This window comes from Elephantulus edwardii, unplaced genomic scaffold (genome assembly GCF_000299155.1).
Source record: "Elephantulus edwardii isolate Elephantulus edwardi_28Jun2011 unplaced genomic scaffold, EleEdw1.0 scaffold00006, whole genome shotgun sequence".
NCBI lineage: Eukaryota > Metazoa > Chordata > Mammalia > Macroscelidea > Macroscelididae > Elephantulus > Elephantulus edwardii.
Genome location: NW_006399756.1, coordinates 25,278,092 through 25,301,621, shown reverse-complemented (window position 1 = coordinate 25,301,621; position 23,530 = coordinate 25,278,092). Strand labels below are relative to the sequence as shown.

Sequence of the window (23,530 nt, the reverse complement as noted above, 5' to 3'; positions counted from 1 at the left end):
GGATTGACACAGATATTAGGGTAAGGGGGTAGGTGTGTCAGAAACAGTAAGCCTGGCTAAGGATAGGACAGCATTCACAACTGTAGCTGTGAGTTGCAGTCAACTTGATGGCACATAATAATATCAAGAGATAAATATTGCTGTTTACTCTTGCACATTGCTGACTATTCTTTCATTGTATACATAGACACTGTTGGTGTTATGTGCTGTCAAATTGGAACCAGCTCATAACTGAGACTCCAGTGGGTTTTCATAGGCAGGAAGTCACACTGGAGTTAATTGCCTATCTTTCTCCCACGTATCAGTTGATGGATTTGAACCGTGTGCCTTTGACAGCATAGCTCCTTACCACTAGGCCAACTAGAACTTCCTGAATGGACTATAGTGGTTTTTTTAAATTCCATTTTCCAGTTGACATATTCCAGGGTTATTTCTGATTTTCAACTGTCATGGATAGATACGTTGTTATGGATGTGTGTGTGTGTGTGTATGTGTGTGTATGGGGTGGTGCATGTGCACAAATGCACAAATGTTCACTTTTCTTGATGAAATTACTAGGATTTGAAATGCAGAGTCAAAAGTTAGTATAAGTTGAGTTTTACAGGAGATCATAAAGACTTTTGCTAAAATGGTACCATTTTATATTCCCACTTAAAATGTATGAGAATCTCACTTGCTCTGTACCCTCAGCAATATCTATTACCATTTCTTTTTTTATTTTCACTATCCTGCTGGGTGTATACAAGTTTTTCATTTTCCTTCTAAAGAACATGACTAGATTAAGTTGCCGAAGCAATTGTAAAAATCTCCAGATGGATATGAGCAGTTGGTTGACCAATAGAAGCCTGAAAACTCACCTAATACCTTTCATTAGCACCGTAGATTCTAATCACTGCTTCTGAGAGAGATTTGTTCATTGTTTTTACAGTCCATAGAATATTCAGTATTTTTTTGCTAACACTATAATTCAAAGACATCAATTCCCCTTTGATTTTCCTTATGTCTTGTCTATCCTTCACATACATAATGAAGTAATTGAAAATATCCTCACTTGATTCACATGTACCTTAATCCACGGAGTGACATCTTTAAAAATTTTAAAGAGGTCTTTTGCCAGCGATTTGCCTGTAAAATAAAGCCATAGAATTTTAAAGCCGAAGAAATCAGGTTACTGTACCAGACATCCCGTTGAAACGTCTGCGTTAGAAAAGATTCCAGTCTCACAGCCTCAGGGGCATTGGGAGAAGTCCTCTGAGCCTGTGAGGAGCTCATGGCCAGTTGAGAACACATGGGCAGGCTGTGTGGGTGCTTGCGGGCTCCCTCTCCCTACAAGGCAACTCTGAGTTCCTCCTAGTTGGCCATGTCATTATCCGCTATTACACTTATTAGCCTACTTCCAAGGGAGAAGGGGTCTTCTCCTCTGCACTTACGACATCTCTTCATAACCTGCCATAAGTTAGCCTCTTACTGTTATGTCTTAAATTCTGTTGTTGTTTGTTGTTTGGTGCCGTCGAGTCGTAGACGACTCACAGCGACCCTATGAACGAATGGCCTGAGCACTGTTCGTACATAGAGTTTCTGGAGGCAAGCCATTTCAGAAGTGGATGCCGCTCCTGCTTCCAGGCTTGATTTAGTCGGGAAGCTCCAGCCAACACCGTCCACCATGGGTGTCCATTACCACGATTGGCACATCACTGTCACAGGCTTCAGCATCACAGCAACCACGAGTTACCTCTGTACAGCAACGCACAGACCATTGCTATACCACCTGCACGTCAAACACATGCCCGGAAAGCAGTCGACTCCAGAAGCTTGCCACGATTCCTGCGCTCACACCACCATGCTCCTTCTGGCCAGGAAGCAACAAAAATCTTAAGAGGACAGAGGCCTTAGGATGACCACTGGATACTTATTCTTCGATGTCAAGATCCACACTCTCTTCTCTCCAAATAAGCATACATTTGCTTTTATGAAGATTCAGATTCCAGAAGAAAGAATAATTACATGTTTCTGTTTTTGTCCTTGGGGAGATCTTTATCTTTTACAGTGATCAGAAAGAAAAAGAAGAAAGCAAAGAGATTTAAGATAATCACAGATGTTCATATGTTTGTGTTTTCCTACCTGTTTTCTTTAAGAAAAAGTTAAAATTACTTTGTGACGGGCAAACATTGACAAAATAAAAAGCCAGTCATATGGCCGTGTATCCAATTTACATATATTTTCTATTATTTACAAGGCAATGTGCCGAGGGTGAGTGCTAAAGAAGGAAATAAAATGTGATCACATCTCTGAAGGGTTTCACACTCCAGCAGAATACAAGAGAGAAAGATAAGTGATATGGAAAACATAAATTATTTCCTGTTCCCAAGACCAGTGGAGACAGATGACAAAAACAGCTTCAGCTTTGCCCCAGGAGAAGGAACCGAGTAAACTTCCAAACCAAGGGTCTCCTGTTTTTATCCGCATCCCTAAGGACTAGCACTGTACCATGTTTTTCAAGTCTATTAATAGTCTCCCTGAATATTGGGTATAATCACAGTTTTAGGAAGCTGTGTAAAGCAATCTTTTTTTTTTCCCCCAAGTTGGGATCTCTTGGGGCTATGCAAATGCTATGCAGATTTATGAGAGTCTGATGTTTTAAAAAAAGCAAGGAAATCTGCTGTCTTTGCTGTGAGTTTCCATCAAGTTGCCTTTGGCTCACAAAGACGCATGGGCATTGGATCCTTGTCCAATCCTGACGCTTTCTGGGTCCCCAGTGAGCTTGAGTCCCTTGTTTTGGTCTCTGTGTTCCTTAAGGTCCACCTTCCAGCACTATGTTGGACAGTGTTCTGTTGTATTCTATAAAATTTCCATGGACAACTTGTTGGAAATAAATGGCCAGGCCTTTCTTGATAGTCTGTCTTTGTCTATACGCTCCACTGAAGCCTATTTATGACAGGTGACCCTGCGAGTGTGTAAAACCAATGGCATAGCTACATGTATGTCACCATAGCAAAATAATGACAAAATTATGCATGATAGAAGACATAATGAGTGTTTTTACTTCTCCTCCTCATAGCCCCACATCACCTTGGAGAGCAGTATTTCCTTCACATTCCCTGCAGAGGGGTCCAGCACCATCACTGTCCAGGTAGCTGCTGGAAACGCGCTTATCCAGGACACAAAAGATATCGCCGTTCATGGTAAGCTTTGAATATTGCCCTGAGATGTCCCCTCTTGCCTGAACAAGTTTTCTCCCTCAATGGAATTTCCTCCATGGAATTTGCAGGCCATGGGAAATGATTTAAAACTCATATCTTACTGCTGGGAAGAGACTGAGAGAAGCTTGTAATAGGCATTTCTTGTTTACTCTGATATGCCTGCATCCCAACCTTTGTGGGGTTCTCGTTAACTGTTAAGTTGTTGCTATATGCTGTTAAGTGGGGACCCAATTTATAACCAACATGAATGACAGGTGTAAGGAAAGCTAAATTGGAAAGACTGTCTTCTAGAAGGAGCTAGTTCTAACGCCCTGTTGGACTATAAACAACACACACGCAGCACTCACTTTTGGTGAGAGTGGGGTCAATGATTCCAAAAGCTCCCTCTCTTTCACTCACCTCCTACATTTCTAAATACAGCGTCTTTCTCCATGTTCTGGCCTCTTCTAATTACATGCACAAAGTATGTGAGACAAAGTCTCATGATCCTTGCCTCCAATAAGGTAACCATTCTGTTCTTGATTATGGAGAACTGTCCTTAAGTATTAAACTTACTGTAAATGAAGTTGATTGTTTTTCTGCTTCATCCTGCAAAAGATCCCTCATGTCTCCAGGGACAACCACAATAGCTAGGTTGTCCAAAAGGTAGTGGTGGCGTGTATAAGCTTTAAACTTAAACTACGTTTCTTTAGCCTCATCCCAGATGACAGCCTTTTTCTACATCTCAGATCTTATCTGAAAGCAAAGAGTAGCAAAAGAATGTCTATCTGTACTTCATTGACTATGAAAAGGCATTTGACTGTGTGGATCACAACAAAATGTGACTATAACCTTCAGAAGAATGAGAATCCCAGAACACTTGATTGTGCTCATGTAAAACCTATACTTGGGCCAGGAAGCAGTAGTAGGAACAGAACAAGGAAACACTTCATGGTTCAAAATCATGAAAAGAGTGTGTCTGGGATGTGTCCTGCCTCTGTACCTTTTCAATCTATTTGCAAAACAGATAATACAGGAGGCTGGACTTTATGAGGTGGAATGTGGCATCAGGATTAGAGAAAAAGACTCATTAACAACCTGCATTATGCAGATGACACAACCTTGCTTGCAAAAAATGGAGAAGGACCTGAAGTGTTTGCTGCAGCAGGTCAAGGACTGTAGTCTTCCATACTGATTGAAGCTCAACATCGAGAAGACAAAGATTCTCACCACTGGGCCAATTGGTAACAGCATAATAGAAAAAAGAAGAGATTGAGATTGTTAAGAATTTCTGCTTGCTTGACTCCACAATCCACATTCTTGGCCTGAAAAAGTCAAGACATCAAAAGACAAATTGCTCTGGGGAAAGCTTTTATCAAGGACCTCTCCAAAGTGCTGAAGAGCAACTGTGTAAGTGTAGGGAATAAGGTGTGCCTGATTCAGGCCATGGTAATCACAGTTACTTGCTGTGTATCAGAGAGCTGGACAGTGACTAGGGTTGACAGAAGGATTGATTCTTTTGAGTTGTGCTGGAGAAAAGTCTTGAACATACCATGGATTGTCCACAGAACAAACAGATTTACCCTGGAAATGTTGAGACAAGGCTGCTCCTTGGAGGTAAGGATTTTGAAGTTCAATCTTACATACTTTGGTCATGTGGCAAGGAGAGACCAGTCTCTGGAGAAGTTCCCTGGACCTTCCATCATACTTACAACGGTGAAGGGCCAGCACGGAAGAAGACCCTAGATGAGATGGATTGACACAATAACTGAAGTAAATGGGGGTAGATGTGTCAGAAACAGGGAAACTGACTCAAGATAGGGCAGAGTTCAAAGCTATTGTACAATAAGGTTGCTGAGTCACAGGAGACTCAACTGCACATAACAACAACATGAACTGCAAACTTCCTGCTCAAAATCTGATCAAATGGACAAAATTTAAGTAAACATCTTTATTGAAATATATAATTTATATAGAAAAGTGCACAAATCCCAAGTGTTTTGCTTGATGGATTATTCCAAAGTGAAGACACTTGTGTGTACACCCTTTACATGGTCAAGGAATATAATATTACTAATACTCTGGACCCAGGGATTGTTTTATTTTACTTTTTAATCCTTACAGGCAGATCCTAGTAGAAAGGACAAATGTATTAAGAAGAGAAGAGAAAAAAGGACTCCCTTTAGATAAAGCTCAAGTTGTTAAGGATTTTGTTGGCTCTGCGTCATATCACCTACAATAGCAAAAGCCTCCTTCTTCAGAGACTGCATAGATAGCTTTTATTCCAGGTAATACTCTTTATAGACAAGGGCTTAAAATCTTAGGCCCTAACAAGACTGGTAGAAGAAGAAATCTGTCTCCAATCACCAAATCCCACTTTATTTCAGAAGCTGAGAAACAGGTTAAAATTAGGAAGGATAGCTGAAGACACAGAAAAGAGTGGGTCTTTGCCCTGCTGCTCGGGGATCATGGAGTCCCCTTGCCTGTCGCCCTGTGACTCATCGCCCCCTCCCAGCTTCATTCGTATGCTTTCTTTCCTTGCAGAATATTTCCAGTCGCAGCTCTTATCCTTCTCTCCCAACCTGGATTACCACAATCCTGACATTCCTGAGTGGAGGCAAGACATTGGCAATGTCATCAAGAAAGCGCTAGTGAAAGTAAGTTGGCTTTATCTTTGTCATTGTGAATAAAAAAAAAGAGAACATATGATTTGAGCCTAGGCATTTTCAACATTATCTTAAAATTAGAGGCTATATCTCTGTCAAAGTAGCATGACTAAAGAAAGAGCATAGAGGAAGGAGAGATGAATAAATAGATGTACAGATAGAAAGAGATATACTTAGAGAAATTGAAAATAGAAGGGATGTGAAATATCTATTGAAAGGTGGAAATCAGAGGCCCTGTATTTATCCTGAGTTTTTCTAAAACAGGAATTTGGACCTTAAATGAACTAATGACTAGATCCCTCATGACTCCTTGTGGACTGATACTATATGCTCAGTAGGTACAAGGTCCACCAAGGAGAGATCTCCTTCACAAGACTTCTGGACTCCCAAGTCTACCACTGGCCATGCGTGGCATTCATAGGCTATACACCAGCAAACATGCCCTCAGAGGAAAAGAGTTACAGGGTCAACACAAAACCAGATTTCCTTTAGAGAAAATGCTGAGTTTTGTTAAATACTTGTTCAGAATTAGGTACTAGACTATAAAAGTGAATGAAACAAGGCCCAGCGTGCCACTAGTTGGGTGATGGTGGCATAGCCAGTGCCATGAGGGAGGACAGAGAAAAAAATATGACCCACTCTTTATGCATAAATGAGGCACAGACTTTCAGTTCAACACATACTGTTGAGATGGTCTTCTAAAGGGATACGTAATTGGACGTTTAAAGGATAAATGGCCATTCACAAGAAGAGCATGGTATCTTTCCTGTTCAATGCGCAACATGTGCAAAGTTATCGACTTGTAAAATAGTGGTATATTTGGAACATGGCAAAAGAATTTGATGTTACCAATCTATAATCCATAATGTAGCTAAATTTGCACTAAAATAATTACCTTTTCAAGGATACGAGAAGCTAAAACTATCTGGTCTGTGTCCTATTGGCAGTTAATACTATTGTTGTTGGGTATCATCATGCCAACTCCAACTCTTAGTGACTCAATGTACAACCGAGGAAGTGCTGCCCATGCTCTGCCACCCTCACCTCTCCATTGCTCTTAGGTCCAGAGTTGCAGACACTGTGTCAGTCCATCTCATTGAGGGTCATCTTCTCCTTCACTGACCCACCACTTTGCCAATCATGATGTCTTTGCCCAAAGGCTCGGAAATAGAAAAGTGTTTTGGCTTTTCTTCTAAGTTAGAAAATGCTGCAATAGATTTACACTTGAGTCTTTTAGTCTGCTGGCACTGCAGACAATGGGTTCCTGAGTGAGAAGCATAGAGGGTAGGAAGAGACTTCACAAACGGCAACTGGTTAAAAGATCACTGCAGTTATCTGGGTCAGAGATCCAGGGTCCTGGAAGAGGAGACGTTCAAAGGCTGCTTAGGACTTTAAGCAATATCATAACTAATGAATGGCTGATGACATGCTATGTGAATGAGAGGGAGAGAGATTCTTTTTTTATTAGAAGGATAGATAGAAATAGATAAGAAGAATAGCTTTGCCATTGATCAAGATACAGGCTTTGTAGGAAAAAATGGGTGGGAGAAATAAGATGGTTTATCTTAAAATAATTCATTTGGAGCACACAAGAAACTACAGGGTAAAGATGAACAGGGAAGTTGAAAATCAAGGTCAAGGAGAGGCTCACAGTGAAGGTAAAGATGTAAGAGCTGGAGCGGTGAAGGTTGTTAGGGTCCCCAGGAAGAAGAGGGTTAGTTAGCTTGTTGTTGGGTATCATCATGCCAACTCCAACTCTTAGTGACTCAGTGTATCAACCGAGATTAGTGTTGGTTAGAACTCAGGACAAAGGAGGAACACCAGGGCAAGAGAGGGGAAAACTGCCAGAAAGAATGCAGGGTCAGCAAGAGAGCGTGTTAAGAGAATCTCTTGCAAGTTGTCCAGGAGATGAAATTCACCTCAAGTCTTTCTAACAATGAGGTCATTCATAGGAAAACAGAACAATGGGACTGTCCAAGGATGCATTTAATCCAAAGTGTCCATCATTTTGTTGTTTTCTTACTTCATTTGTTTAAGGAACATGCTGTATTTCTGATAAGGAACAACAAAGAGTCCCACCAGCCAGTGCTGGTTAGGATACTCTCCTTTCACACCACACTACTGGGGTCCCTTAGAGTCTTGTCTCCTGAGACTCGATAGGTGTAAGCTAACACCTTCCGGCCCGTGGATTAAGCACTGAAATTTCCACCTGTTCAAAGGCTGGCCCCCTGGCAAAATAATGAGGCGTTTTAGGAAAGCAGCCTTGGTTTCGGGTGGCTTCCTGGTTTGCGGGTTTTTAGGCTCCTGATTCTGCATTTTCTGGCAGGTTACTCTCTCTGTTCATTATCACCTCTCTGAGCCTTAGTTCCGATCTGTAAGCTGAGTTCCAGATAGGAATCAGAGCTGAGCAAATGGGAAGCAACTCACCTTCTGCCTCTATTTACTTCTGCAAGTATTTATTGAATCTTTTCTCAGTGACTAGCATCATTTAGAACTATGGAGCAGTCACAAAGACCCATGGGGATGTGTGGGCTTCTGTAGAAGGTAAACATACTATGAGAGAGCAAACAGAGAAGACTGTATCAGACAGATACGATAGCATGTCACCATGGATGTGTTCCTGAAACACGGTGGGTATAGTAACCCAGAAGTGCATGGGAAGGGAGGCCAGAGTGAAGGAGATCGCTGCAGGCAGTGTAGTCAAGGGAGACTTCCTGGAGGAGTTAAGTGTTCCATCTGAATAAAAATTGTCCTATTGAAAATAAAAGTTGTCCTATTGAATATGATGGAAGAAAGGGTGATATTCAAGATCATGTGGTGGTGGTGGTGGTGGTAGTGGTGGTGTGCTACTGATTTAGAATTGACTCAGACCTGACCCTCCAGTGAGTTTTCAGAGACAGTAATTCACACAGGAAGAGACTGCCCATCCCTCTCTCATGGAGCATCGGGTGGATTCAAACCACTTACTTTTTGATTGAAGCTCAGCTTCTTACCACTAGACCACCAGAGTTCCCTCAAGATACACAGAAAAAAAGCACAATAATACTAGAAGAATGACCCAGTGTTTTGTTTTCTTTGAGAATTTGCTCTTAGACAGAAGTCTCCATTTAAGTTTTTTAACAAAAGCAATAAAATAATGTCATCAAGCGTTAAGAAATAAAAAAATTCACTCATGATCTTAATATCTTTTTTTTATCTTAATATCTTAATGTAACTTTTATATCTATTCTAGGATTCCCCCCCCACTTCTGTTTATATAGAATTGTAACCAGAGAAATAGAACAGAATGCAGCCCTGTTTTTACACTGTGTTCATCACCATCTTTATGGCAGGGTAATGCTTGTATATAAATAGAAAAGTAGCTAGATACACACATGTAGACTTACATATTTATATGTACCTCAAAACCTTAATATTACTTATGTAATATTTCTTATTTATTTTCTTTTTATAAATTTTATTATTTTTGTGTGAGTGTACCGTCAAATCAGATCTGACTGGTACAGGAGAAGATTGTCCCTCCTTCCCCAGCAGAGCATCTGGTGGATTCGAACCATGCGCCTCTGGGATTGTAGTTGTAGCTCCTTACCACTAGGCCACCAGAGCTCCCCTATTTATTTTCGCTATCTGATTTATTCACATTTAGCCGCAGCTATAAATCATGTGCTAAGTATTTCTACATAAAGATTTTCCTATACTTAGGATCACTTCTTGAGGAAAAACACTATCCTATTTACAAATGCTGAAGGAAGGACATGCAGACTTTTGATGGCCTGAAAGTCAGTCTCTTGAAAAATCACTTTGGCAATATGACAGTATATATCATTTTTTAGTGCCACAAGCAACAAATTAAAAAAAAACCACACCAAAACACCAACACACCCCCTCACTGTAAACTCACTAATATTATGTGCTTTGCAAGCAGCAAATTAAAAAAAAAAAACACACCAAAACACCAACACACCCCCTCACTGTAAACTCACTAATATTATGTGCTTTGCAAGCAGCAAATTAAAAAAAATACACCAAAACACCAACACACCCCCTCACTGTAAACTCACTAATATTATGTGCTTTAACTTAACACCAAAACATTCTCTTTAGTAACTGGAAAGAAGCACTTCCATGCCTGATTTTTGTTTATTTCCTGTTGCTCATGTTTATTTCAAATGCAGTTTCCTCCTTTGCAGCCGCTCTGCTTTTGTTTCAACCAGACGCTCCAGTCCTGGAAAGGCAGAAAAATTGACATCTATGGGAAGAGCTTGTTCATATGTTCCCAAAATGTTTTAAAATCATCTGCATGACATTTTAGTTTCCATAAAACTGTGTATAGGAACAGAAGAAACTAATACTCATTTGATCCAACACTTGTGGGAAGAAATAGAAAGCAAGCCTGCATGTACTTTGTACTTCATGCCTAAAATGCAGTGTATTAAAAATCAGTAGGAGCCTTGGAGCTGTGGAAACCCTGCTCCTTGTCATCAAGGTGGGGAAGAATATGTCCTCTGGGATCTCACTGTAGGGTCTCACCATCTTTATAGGTAACCAGTGTCCCAGAAGAACAGATTCTTGTGGCAGTATTCCCCGGCCTCCCCACGTCAGCAGAGCTCTTCATCCTTCCTCCCAAGAACCTGACCGAGAGAAGGAAAGGCAATGAAGAGGACCTGGAAGAAGTAAGTAAAAAGAAACTTAATGCAAAACTTGGCCCCCATTCTCCACTTTGAAGGGTCAAAGAGTCATTTCATGACAGAAGTACAGTTCTCATTGAACTATTAATCTGTCCTTAGTATGTCCAGAGCCTGGGCTTCTGAAGGACACTTATCTTTACCTAAAATAAACACATATAAATTATAACCAGCACAAAGGGAGAAAACAACCTTGGTATCATTCAGTTCATCTGTTACCATCTTGTCTCTTCTCATGTCTCACTCTCAATGCTTGTTCTCCTTCTGCAAAGAGAGAAGATGAAAGAGAGAGATGGGTTTGTTGGTTGAATGACTTGACTTGAGTTCATCAATTAATCTCTTCTCTTTTTAGGGGAACTGCTTTTTATTTTTAAGCTACATTGTATGTAGAGATTCCTGGTCAATTTGAATTTGCTTCTAGGGAGAAAACCAACCTCACTGGAACATCTCCTCTCTGGAGAACAATGGATCATTTCATCTTTCTTTGAAAAAGGAAATAGCATTTCTAAGAAGCATGATTTACCGCCCTTAGCAAATGGGAGCATAATTTTTGTGATCTGAACACTCTCTGGCTGTCTCACTAATTCACCAATCCCCATCACCCCAGTTACTGTATCAATCCAGCTTATCCAGGGTCTTCCTCTCCTGCACTGTTCCTCCACCCTTCCAAGCATGATGTCCTTCTCCAAGGACCTGTCTCTCCTGGCCATGTGCCCAAAGTATGTGAGAAGGAGCCTCAAAATCCTAGCCTCCAAGGAGAAACTTGGTTTCACCCTCTCCAAGACAAACCTGTTTGTTTTCTTGGCAGCCCATGGTATGTTCAAGACTCTTCTCCAGCACCACAATTCGAAGGCATCTATACTTCTTCTGTCATCCTTAGTCTTTGTCCAGCTCTGTGATACACAGCAAGTAATTGCAACGACATGGCCTGGATTAGGCACACTTTTGTCTCTAGACTGATATCGTTGCTTTTTAGTACTCTGGAGAGGTCCCTGACAGCAGGTTTTCCCAATGTGGTTTGTCTTTTGATTTCCTGACTGCTGGTGTGAAGAGTATTGATTGTGGAGCCAAGCAAGCCGTAATTGTTAACAATCTCAATTTCTTCTCCATCTGTCATGGTGCTGCCAATTGGCCCTTCATTCTATTCAATTCAAGGGAATAATACCAACTACTTTGTTGGCTATCTGAAGCTCCAAGGACAGCAAGAACCAAACTGATAAACAGGCTCCGGTACCCTTTTACTGTACACTTCCTGAATCCAGAACTGTGGACTTGACCTCTGAACGACCGTGGTCATTGTTGCCTGTTGGTCTTATGCCTGGTTGCTGACCTGTGAGAGAGAACCCCTCTATAGCATCATGTCATCTACAGCCATTTTTTTCTTTGGTTTCCAGGTTGTAGAGTTGTTATTTAACGCTCTAAACCAGAACTTGGTTCAGTTTGAGCTGAAGCCGGGTGTTCAAGTCGTTGTGTATGTCACACAGCTGACATTAGGTAAGTGCCTGCTGGGAGATGAGAGTGGTCACCTGTCAGCCTGCGGGGAGAGGAAGGAGAAAATCACAAAGCACTTCCAAGAGCCTGACAATGGCTTTGCAGAAGGGTCCTTTTGTGTAGTGAGAATTCAGAAAGATAAACCGTGTCCTTTAGGAAGCATCTGTTGGGGTGGCCGGAAGACTCCCTTAGAAGCCACTGAAGCCCAGGATGATCTTGGGGGAAAATGACAGTTTCTTTGGGCATTGTTGGTTTCATTTCTTTGTTCAGTATATTGTCCTGACTCACCATGGTTGAGACTGAGTAAAGTAGTTCACCAGTTACAGTGGTTGTCCTGGAGTCAACTATCCCCATAGTAACACTGCATGCTAGGTTCTAAATTTCTCCAGTCCTCTGAACCCTGTTTGGAAGGCCAGATCAGCTCACCTGAAAAGATACTTCTACTTTATGATGTGTGAGTTAAAGCAGCAGTTGGGACCAACTCAACCTGCTTGATGTGTGGCAGGAATCCCAAATGCATGTCCTATGGGGCACCCGTTTCTGCCTCTCTGGGAGCGCTTACTTGCTAAGTGGCTCTTACTGAGGTAAGGCTTCAGATGTGGAGGCTCCCACCACACCCATCCAGCTGTGTCTTACAGAACAGAGCACAGAAAGAGAAAGAATCAGTGTGTTAGTATTTAATCCTGAGTTCCCAAGGAGTCTCATTCATACAGTCATCAACAGGCTCTCAGACTATCAAAGAGAAAGAGCTTATTCTGCTCCCCTCAGTGGGACACGTATTGCTCAGTTTACACCAAGAGTGATGTGATTTCCCAGGCGGAGAGGAGTCTCTTTTCCTTAAGAATTTGTGGTTAGGGAGACCCTTCTCATCATTGAGGCCAAGCTTGAGAGCTCACACAGCAATTGGAGACTGGGAATAAAGGTGGAGACCAGCTGGCTCCATTCTCCAAAGGAGACTCCCTTGTAATAGCTTCCTGATGAATGTGTCTCTTTCCTCCTAGCTCCATTGGTGGACTCCAGTGCAGGACACAGTAGCTCGGCCATGCTGATGCTCTTGTCTGTGGTGTTTGTTGGCCTCGCCGTGTTTTTGATTTATAAGTTTAAAAGGTATGTGCTACTCTCCCTCTCTGTCCAACCTGGGGGCTAGATTCATGACAGCTGATCTTCCCATAACCAGGATCCCTAAACTAATCTCAAGAATATGTTCTCAACTCTCCATAAAACACTGATGCTGAGGATCAAGAAATAAATAGACTTCAGAACCTGAGCTTATACAATTTTTATGTATAACGAGTTAGGGAAGTTGTAACTAGCCTATGAAATCAATTTTTCTCTTCAAGAGAAGAGTAAGGAATTTTAACTCTCATCCGAGTTTCCCAAGTGAGAGTTCAATATTCAGGCTCATTTTTTTCCCCCTGCAGCTCAGCATCCATTCAGGAAAATTACACAGAAAAACTACACCTAAAATCTGATATTCCCAAGTACAGAAACACACATACTGTCTTATCTTGCAGCAAACCTGTATCTCTGTTTATATTTGCATGAGAAAAGATTCACCCTTCATTCTTCCTACTCTTTACTGTTAGTAAAGATAAAGTGTTTAGATGAACTGATTCCATATATTCAGAAGTCATTTTTGAAGACCAACAGCAAAAACCAATCTATGGGATCCATGGAGTTTTAATGGCTGATTTTTCAGAAGGGGATCTCTAGAACTTTCTCCAAGGTTCCTGTAGGTATGCTCAAACTTTTAACCTTTCAGCTGCGAGTCAAGTGCGTTAACCTGTTACATCAACCAAAGACTCCTCTGAAAGAATGCTCATCAGGATCATTTAAATGAGCTTATTTATTTAAAAAATGGAATTAAAATCAATAACTTGTAACCGTTATTAAAACTGAGGAGCACCTGAAGCTCTTGCTGCAGAAGGTCAAAGACTGCAGCCTTCAGTATAGATTGAAGCTCAACATCACAAAAACAACGATTCTCACCACTGGGTCAATTTGCAGCATCATTATGAATGGTGAAGAGATTGAGATTGTTCACACTTTTAGTTTGCTTGACTCCATAATCAACACTCTTGGTACCAGCAGCCAGGAAATCAAGAAATGAATTGCATTGGGAAAGTCTGCTGTTAGAGACCTCTCCAGAGTACTGAAGAGCAATGACTTCAGTCTGAAGACTAAGGTGCACCTGATCCAGGCCATAGTCTTTGCAATTGCTTGCTATGCATCAGAGAACTGGACAATGACTAGGGATGGTAGAAAGAGAATTGATGCCATTGAGCTGTGGTTCTGGAGAAGAGTGTTGAATATACCATAGATAGATAGAGAACAAATAGGTTTATCCTGGAGAAGGTGAAACCAGGCTTCACCTTGGACGTAAGGAGCCTGGAAGCTTCGTCTGACATAATTTGAATATGTTACAAGGAGGGACCAGTCCCTGGAGAGGGACGTCATGCTTGGGAGGGTAGAGGGACAGCACAGGAGAGGAAGATCCTTGATGAGATGGATTGATTCAGTGACTGGGGTAATGGGGGTAGGTGTGCCAGAGACAATAAGGTTGGCACAGGATAGATCAGGGTTTAGTGCTCTTGTACATAGGATCGCTATGAATCACAAGTGACTCGACGACACATAACAATATATGCTTGAGTATGATACGGCACTAGAAGTACAATGGAGAAGGTGTTCTGGTTAATAGCATAAATGTTAAAATCTAGCGGACCTTAATTATAACACCTAAAACATTTTCATCTGGTTCTATAATCCTTATATTCCTCGTATGAAAATTGGGGGAAATAGAAAGATTCCGTTCATACAGTGCTGTGTGATTTGACGCAGTCTGTAGGGAGTTGTAATGCTAACCCAACATGCATGACCTGCTGGCTGTTCAAATCCACCAGCAGCTCCAGGGGAGCAAATGACGAGTATCCTCCAGTGGAATTTACAGTCCTAGAAACCCAACGGTGATTCAGCTATGAGCGGGTTCAGGCTCCATGGCATTGAGTTGAGTTGGTACTTAGAGTTGGTGATTTGAATAAAACCATCACTTTGTGAAAGAAGGATGTGACAGTCTCATCCTGTAAAGATTACAGTCTAGGAAATCCTATGGGATGTTTCATCTCTGTCCTACAGTGTGGCTGTGAAGAAGAATCAACTCAGTGAAAAAGTAGGTTTTGTTTCGTTATCTGAGCTCACATTCAAACGCCCTATCCATGTTCCCTTTGAAGAAAGGAGAAACCCTTGAGATCACATTTAGAGGGAAAGATTCAGCATAGAAAACAGTCTGGTGAAGGCCGTACCCATTCATAGAAGTACTTCAGCCAAATGCCAACAAAGCCACTCATTCAAGAATGTGATTGTGGGGAAGCGTGGAGATGGCTGGACTTGAGGACTGACTAAATGTATCATCATCTGGCTCTCAGGACTTTATTTTGCTGAGAAAAAGGGGTAATGTATGCTCTGCAGAGGTCCGTGTGTGTCAGGCGGCTGCAAAGGAAAGCCAGGCTTTGTCTGTTCTCAGAAAGTGTTCCCTTATAAACGCTACTAAAACTCTGGAGACTATCAACTTATAATACTGGCATCTTTAAATTTGTATTCCTAAATCCACAGCAGTTAATAATATCCCTGAATTTTCCTACCTTTGTATTTCCCAAATATCAGTTACTCCTTGTTCTATCCCTGAAAGTGGATTATGTAACTGAAGCTACAGAAAACAAAGGTCGAGCTGCATAAACAGCAGTCAGCTAAGAATAGCCCTTCACAAGTCAGCTTTTCTCTTCCTAACTCTTTTTTTTTGGAAGTTTTCCTTCCACAGTCAGGCTCTTTGGTTGGAGTTCTGTTGGGTTTTCTTTTCTACAGTTTATCTCCTGTTCACCTGGAAAAGAATTTGCTGAGAAGTAAAGATCAAAGTTCTCCGTCTCCTTTGCTTAGTCCATCAAATAGAGCTTTTCTGCCATGGTGGGAATTGCCTGGGATATGTGCGATCCTGTGCAAGAGCCACTCATATGACTTTCATATTGATTTCATTGTAACTAATTGATATTAAATTGACTGTATGTGGCATCTAGTTTGAATCCACCAGCTGCTCCGTGGGAGAAAAATGGGCCATCTCCTGTACGATTTATAGCCTAGGGTCAGCTATGAATTGGTTCCCACTCCATGACACGTAACAACAGTATATGTGGCAGTAAACATTGTGGGATGACATAGTTTAGGGAAAAGGCTGGGCTCTATGAGGAGAAGTGTGGCATCAGGATTGGTGGAAGATCTATTAACAATCTGCATTATGTAGATGATACAACCCTGCTTGCTGAAACTGAGGAGGACCTCATGCACTTGCTGCGAAGGGTCAAGGACTGCAGCCTTCAGTATGGACTGAGGCTCAATGTCAAGAAGACAAAGATTCTCGCCACTGGACCAATTGGCAGTGTCAGGATGGATGACGAAGAGATTGAGATTGTTCACAGCTTCAGTTTGCTCGGCTCCACGGTCAACACTCTTGGCACCAGTGGCCAGGAAATAAAAAAATGTATTGTGATGGGAATCTCTGCTGTTGGAGACCTTTCCAGGATACTGAAGAGCAATGGTGTCTCTCTGGAGACTAAGGTTCATCTGATACAGGCCATGGTCTTTGCAATTACTTGTTAAGCATCAGAGAGTTGGACAATGACTAAGGAGGATAGAAGGAGAATTGATGCCTTTGAGCTGCGGTGCTGGAGAAGAGTATTGAGAATACCATGGACTGCCAAGAAAACAAACAGATTCATCTTGGAGAGGGTTAAACCAGGCTGCTCCTTGGAGGCAAGGATTCTGGGGCTTCGTCTGACATACTTTGGACATGTTGTAAGGAGGGACAGGTCCTTGGAGAGGGACATCATGCTTTGGGAGGGTGGAGGGACGGTGCAGGAGGGGAAGACCCTCTATGGGGTGGATTGATTCAGTGACTGGGGTAATCAGGATGGGTGTGTCAGAGGCAGTGTGATTGGCACAGGATAGAGCAGGGTTTAGGGCTGTTGTACATAGGGTCGCTATGAGTTGCAAGTGACTCAAGGGCACATAACAACAACAACAACAATCACTTTCTATGCTCAAGATTTAGCCCTAAACCTCCTTTTCTGTAATCCTCATTATTATACTTTGCATAAAAGTTTGCAAAGCAAATTTGTTTTCCATTGAATCACTCATACACATTTTGTATTGTAACATTAATCACAATACCCACAATGGAATGTCACTCTTATCACTTCCCTAGAATTCTTAAGTCCATGAGATCTTCTGTCATACCGCTTCCTGTTTTCTGGGTCTTATCCTATAAACATTGGGGTGTCAAATGCCATAATGGTTACCCGTTGTGGACACTGGAGCTCCCAGTTTAAGGCAGAGTTGGAAGCAGGAGTGGCGTCCACTTCCTAAACAATATGCCTCTGAGAACACTATGAACTTTGATAAATGTCGATAGAAAGGCTTCAGGCCTTTTGTTCCTAGGGTCACTGTGAGTTATGCTCGACTCGATGGCAGTCAGCAATGACACAACAGCATCCTGTAGACAAATAGTGTTCTTTTCATTTTATTTGGTTGACTAGTCTGAGGACTTTGCACCTCCACAGTGTTAATTTATTGCTCACATGATAAGCATAGACTTTGGCTGAAAGTTGAGCCCCTTGTTTTTTTTTTGTTTGTTTTGTTTTGTTTTGTGTGTGAGTGTGTGTGTTTGTGCGTGTGTGAGTTTTACTACAGCTTTGAAGGGTGACAAAGGGACACAGTCTGACAGATTTACCAGTATCTATCAGACCAGTAAGCCTGGCTTTCTTCATGTTTCTTTAGTTTTGTTCCACATTTTCCTCCATTCTATCCCCATCATTAACTATTAAACCATTCATTCAAACATTTGTTGAGTGCCTACTCTGTGTCAGTCATTGAAAATGACCTCATTTGTCCCAGTAGTCACTTGACAGGAGGGAGAATAAAGCTAGCATGAACCCCAAGCTTCCTTTTAAGTAAATAAAACTCTACCTCACTGTTCCATTTTGTTCTTGGTGGTTGGCTGCTATTTTTAATATCTTAGAGTCATAATTAAAGGTCACTGTGAGATAGCTTTTACTCTCTGAAAATCTTGTTTAACAAGATCTTCTTTCTATAACTGTGGATTCACTTTTTATGATTACTTAGGAAATCATTTGTAGCATTTCTGTTTCTTTTGTCAGTAGAATTTTCATTAGTCTTAAGCCTACCTTGCCATCTCTAAGTACTCTCCCGTGGGCTTCTTAACACTCATCATAGATGGAGCAAATGAATCAAAACTGTGTAGGACTTTTTGGGAGGTTTGGATTTTTCCATCTTGCCTTTTGTATTAAAGCTTTTTTGACTGTGAGGGCCAATATATATTCCAATATTTTTCTTTTCCTCCTCACTAATCAGCAAAAGTGAAGCTTAGACTGCATTTATCGCTATATTCCCCACAGCCCGACAAGCAAATATGTTGAGAAATAAAAAGCAATTAGACAATTTAAAAAAAAAATGTTACAAATTGTGACATAAAAAGATATTCCCTTCTAACCATCTATTAAATAAAGATGAAAATATGCCTGGTTTTAGATGTGATTTTAGACATTACAATAAAATGAATAATCTTTAAAAGGGAAAATTTCTCCAAGTCTTCATAGATATCATTAGGAAAACAGGCAAAGCACTCTAGTTAGAACTCTGAAGGATATAGACTCGTGTGATCTGGTAGGGCTTGGTGGCCCCCAGCACCTAATAAATATTACAGCTAATCCCAGCGTTCATTAGTAATGTGTACTTTTATGATTAGAAGGAATCTAAGTCATTAGGCTACATTTCTGTTTAGATAAGAAGAGGAAAGTAGGGGCCAGCATGAATTTTTAATTACATATATTTAGAGAACTCATCATTTGCTGTCTCACATAGAATCTGTTCATTCAAGGCCCTTGTAAATTATACAAAGCAGATTTTAGACCAGGAGTCTTGAGATGCCTTCCTTCATGTGTGAAAAGAAAATACTAAAAATAGTGGAAATTGATCATAAGGGAAAGATGGGAAGTGTGTGTATATACGTATATATATGTATATATATGTGTGTATACACACACACACACACACACACACACACACACACACTAAACTTTTGGGGGGCTTTTTCTCTCTGAATTAGCTATAGAAAACCTTATCAAATGCCTCATGAGTTGCGTCTTTGAAGGTTTAGGGAATATGACATCTACAAAAATACCACCGTGGTAGAAATGAGCACTCTGGAAATACTCCAGATATCTTGAATTGAGGTGTCAAGTTCCCCAGCTTTAATCACATCCATAGCTGCAGTGTGGTTGATGAAGTGGTCTGCATTAATCCAACACCATTGTTGGTTAGAAGCAAAGTCTCTTCGATGTATAATGGTCCTAGATTAGCAAGTTGTTGTTGTTAGGTGCCATCAGGTCGACTACCACTCACTGCAACCCTATGAACAACTGGTCTGAACCTTGCCCTATGCTGCACCTCTGTCACGATCTCCGTCATGCTCAGTCTTACTGGAGTCACTGTGTCCATCCAGCTCACTGAGACTCGCCCTCTATTTCCTGGTCTCTACCTTTCCCAGCATGATGACTTTCTCCAGGATGGTTCCTCCTGAAAATATGTCCAAAGTAATGAGACAATGTTTTATTATCCTTGCCTCTCAGAAGCACTTGTGACTCATAGCGACCCTGTGTACAACAGCCCTAAACTCTGCTCTGTCCTGTGCCAGTCACACTGTCTCTGACACTCCTACCCTGATTAACTCAGTCACTGAATCAATCCACCTCATAGAGGGCCTTCCCCTCCTGCACTGTCCTTCCACCCTCCCAAGCATGAAGTCCTTCTCCAAGGACCAGTCTCTCCTCACAACATGTCCAAAGTATGTTTAGACGGAGCCTCAGAATCCTTGCCTGCAAGGAGCCACCCGGTTTAACCCTTTCCAGGACAAATCTGTTTGTTTTCCTAGCAGTCCATGGTATTATCATAACAAGTGATTGTGAAGACCATGCATGGTCTGTATCAAACACACCCTGGTACCTATGTTTTTGGCAGTACATGGTATATTTTGTTGTTGATGTTATGTGCCATCAAGTCACCTGCAGCTCATCGCAACCCTCTATGTACAGTAGCTCTGATCCCTGTCCTATTTTGAGCCAGGATCACTGACTGAGACATACCTACCCCATTACCCCAGTTACTGTGTCAATCCATCTTCCTCTCCTGCATTGTGTCCTGTTTGCCAACATCACAAATCAAAGCTATTGACTCTTTTCCTGTCATCTCAACTCTACTCATTTTCCAACTTTCAGATGCATAGAAAACAACCACAAAGACTTTGCATTGAATCAGGGTTAATCTTTAACCTAACCCCCTTGCTCCTTTGAGCTTTGGAGAGGGCCTGAACCCCAGATTTCCCCAATGTAACATGTTTTGGTATATCAACATGTGGGTTTTAGTTTAAGGATATTGTGTAGGAAAGCAGAAAGATCATAGGCTTTGGACAATACATACTCATTAATTTAATCCTTCATTGAACAAATATTTATTGTGAATCACCATGCTCATTTGGGTATATAACAGAGAACATAGAAAATTCTAGCTCTTGCCCACATTATGGTCATAGTGTAATAAGAAAGACAGGGAACTATGCCAACAGTCATTGCCTATTACATCACTCTAACCAGTGTCATATTAATTTCCTTTACAAGCTCATACATAATTACAATTTCTAATGGAAGAACATGGTCAGGGAGGCCTCTGAGGTGACACTTCAGCTGAATTATGAAGGATGAAGAGACTTTTATGAGTAGAGTAGGAAGAGTGTGATAGATAGAAGACCTGTAGAAGGTTGCACAGATGGGGAAGAGCTTGATACATTGGAGTTAGGAAACTTAAATTTGGGTCTGAGAACTTGATAGATAGACAAAAATCTTGATTTCCTACCCCCTTCTCCCCAAATGTTACTTTTAGACCCATGGAGTCACACTGTATATTTTAATGAGTTCCCCGGTTTTGTATTCAGAGTGAAGTTTGAGAATGGAGGTAGCTGAAAGGACTCAAAGGAGACTTGAACATAAAAGATGAGGAAGTGATTCCAAGAAAATGTCAATTTGATCTTCTCTGCCTTCCTACATAAGTCCACCTGCCTTGTATTTTCAAACCATTGTCCCTACCTGTCTTGATGGACTGCCTAGCTTATCTGGCGCTATAGTCTAGTGAGAGAGAAAGATAGGAAGCCATGTTGAGAGTTATTACCAACTTTCTAATTGACATGCAGTGATTCCAACTCCTAATAGAACAGAACTTCATCGTGGAATTTCTAAGGTTGTCATCTTCACAGAAGTGCACTGTCATGTCTTCCTGCTGTGACTCATCTGACGTGTTCAGACAGCCAGTGATTCAGTGAGCAGCTGAATACTTCCGCTGTATCACCAGAGCTCCTTTATCACCAGCTACACCACCTGAAAACTTAGGATTTGGGGAGAAGTAATTTAGTTTCTCTGTCTCCCTTAATTATCTTCACAATCCTAAGAGGAAATGATTGCTAGCCCCATTGAACAGATGAGGAAATTGATTATCAAAGTATGTACGTGGCCCATGTGTCCTCAGAAAAGCCTCATTGCTTTCAAATCAGAACCTACTCATTGAGGACCTTCCACTGGGTTTCTGAGGTTATAAATCTCACAGATTTACACACAGAGGAGATTACTCATCTTTCTCCTGCAGCTGCTGTTGGCCTCAGACTGCCAGAGAAGCACAGCTTTTCAGCAAACCACACACTCCTTGTGGACGGACGGCTCTGTCGGAGATCCTTTGGCCCATATGTGTTGCCAGGTACCATCAAGTCGGAGCTGGCTCTTTTTCATATGCTAAAAATCACATAAGAAGTGATTAAACACACACACACACACACACACACACACACACACACACACACACACACAGAGAAGTGATTACCCATCTTTCTACCATACAGCTGTCTGTGGATTCGAACCACATGTGTTCAGGTTGGCAGTGCATCTTCTCACCACTAAAGCCACCAGAGCTCCCTTGGCTCAGGCATAGTATAGTCCTCTGAAAACAGGAGCAGTGACTCTGCATCGTTATTTATTAGCTGTAAAATAAGCCAATATGACTTGATGAAATAGATGAAAAATTTAAAAAAACTTCCCCCTATGGTATAACCTCTTGGGTCTCAAATGAAACACAATGTAAATAAAAGACTAAAATCCAATGTACAGGAATGAAACACAAAATATATGAATGATTGCATGCAAACCAATAAAAATACATGAAAAAAGAAGCCTTAAGCATTTTAATTAAAAAACTTCAGGCATGTTGCTTGGAGGGACTATTCCTTGGGGAGGGCCATGATGCTTGGAAGGATGGAGTGTCAGCGAAGGAGAGGAAGACCCTCAACCAGGTGGACTGACACGGTGACTGCTGCAATGGGTTCTAGTGTGTCAGGAAGAGTGAAGATGGCACAGGGTATGGTGGGGTTCACATCTGCTGTTCATAGGGTCACTATGAGTTGTACTCGTCTCAACAGCACCTAACAACAACAACAACAAACATTTTAAACATTAAGAAGTCATGTGAATTGATAAAATAGATTAAAAATTAGAGATGTATCTTCCTACTATACTAGAGGAGCAGTGATGTTAGTTTGAGGACTAAGGTGAGCCTGAATCCGGCCACAGTCTTTTCAATCACTTGCTGTGTTGCTGAGAGCTGGATGATGAAGGATGACCAAAGAAGAATTGATGCCTTTGAACTGTGGTATTGAAGAGCGTTGACTATCCCATGGACTGCCAAAAGAACAAGCAGCTATATCTGGGAGAAGGTACACCCAGAGTGTTATTTGGAAGCAAAGATGATAAAAAATAATTTCACATACTTTGGGCATCTTGCTAGAAGGTATTCCTTGGAGAGGGACACCTTGCTTGGAAAGGTTGAGAGATTGCAAAAGAGAAGAAGACCCTCAACCAAGAGGGTTGACACAGTGACTGAAGCAGTGCGCTCATGGGCGTCAGAGATTGTGTGGGTGGCACAGGGGAGGCAGAGCATAGGATCGCTATGAGTTGTACTTGACAGCACCTAGCAACAACTGTGATACATTTGATAGGGAGCTTTGATGACCTATTGGTAAGAAGCTGAACTGCAGTTCCAAAGGCACACAGTTCGAATCCTCCAGCTGCTCCCCAGGAAAATGATGGGCAGTCTTCTCTTATAAGATTTACAGCCTCTCAAAACCCAGTTGAGGGTCAGCTGTGAGTCGGTTCTGACTTGATGGCACACAACAAATAAAGACTGTGAGACACCCTCATGGTCTCAAAATTCAGCTCCTTTAAAAAGGACATTAGAGGATTTAAGGATTTTTCTGATGGCCCGTTGATTGATTAAATGTTGTTGTGTTGTTGTTATGTGCCGTCGAGTCGTTTGCGACTCATAGCGACCTTATGCACAACAGCCCTAA

The 23,530-nt window shown here is 41.5% G+C and overlaps 1 protein-coding gene across 1 annotated transcript in view; it reads left to right on the top strand.

Annotated features, from left to right (window-relative positions):
* SORCS3 (sortilin-related VPS10 domain containing receptor 3) overlaps positions 1 to 23,530 on the top strand; it is an 839,716-nt gene that overhangs the window by 812,241 nt on the left and 3,945 nt on the right. The window contains exons 21-25 of the mRNA XM_006879952.1: positions 3,059 to 3,182; positions 5,724 to 5,836; positions 10,387 to 10,518; positions 11,925 to 12,024; positions 13,023 to 13,128. Coding sequence (XP_006880014.1) covers positions 3,059 to 3,182; positions 5,724 to 5,836; positions 10,387 to 10,518; positions 11,925 to 12,024; positions 13,023 to 13,128 — 575 coding nt within the window. The remainder of the gene's footprint in view (positions 1 to 3,058; positions 3,183 to 5,723; positions 5,837 to 10,386; positions 10,519 to 11,924; positions 12,025 to 13,022; positions 13,129 to 23,530) is intronic.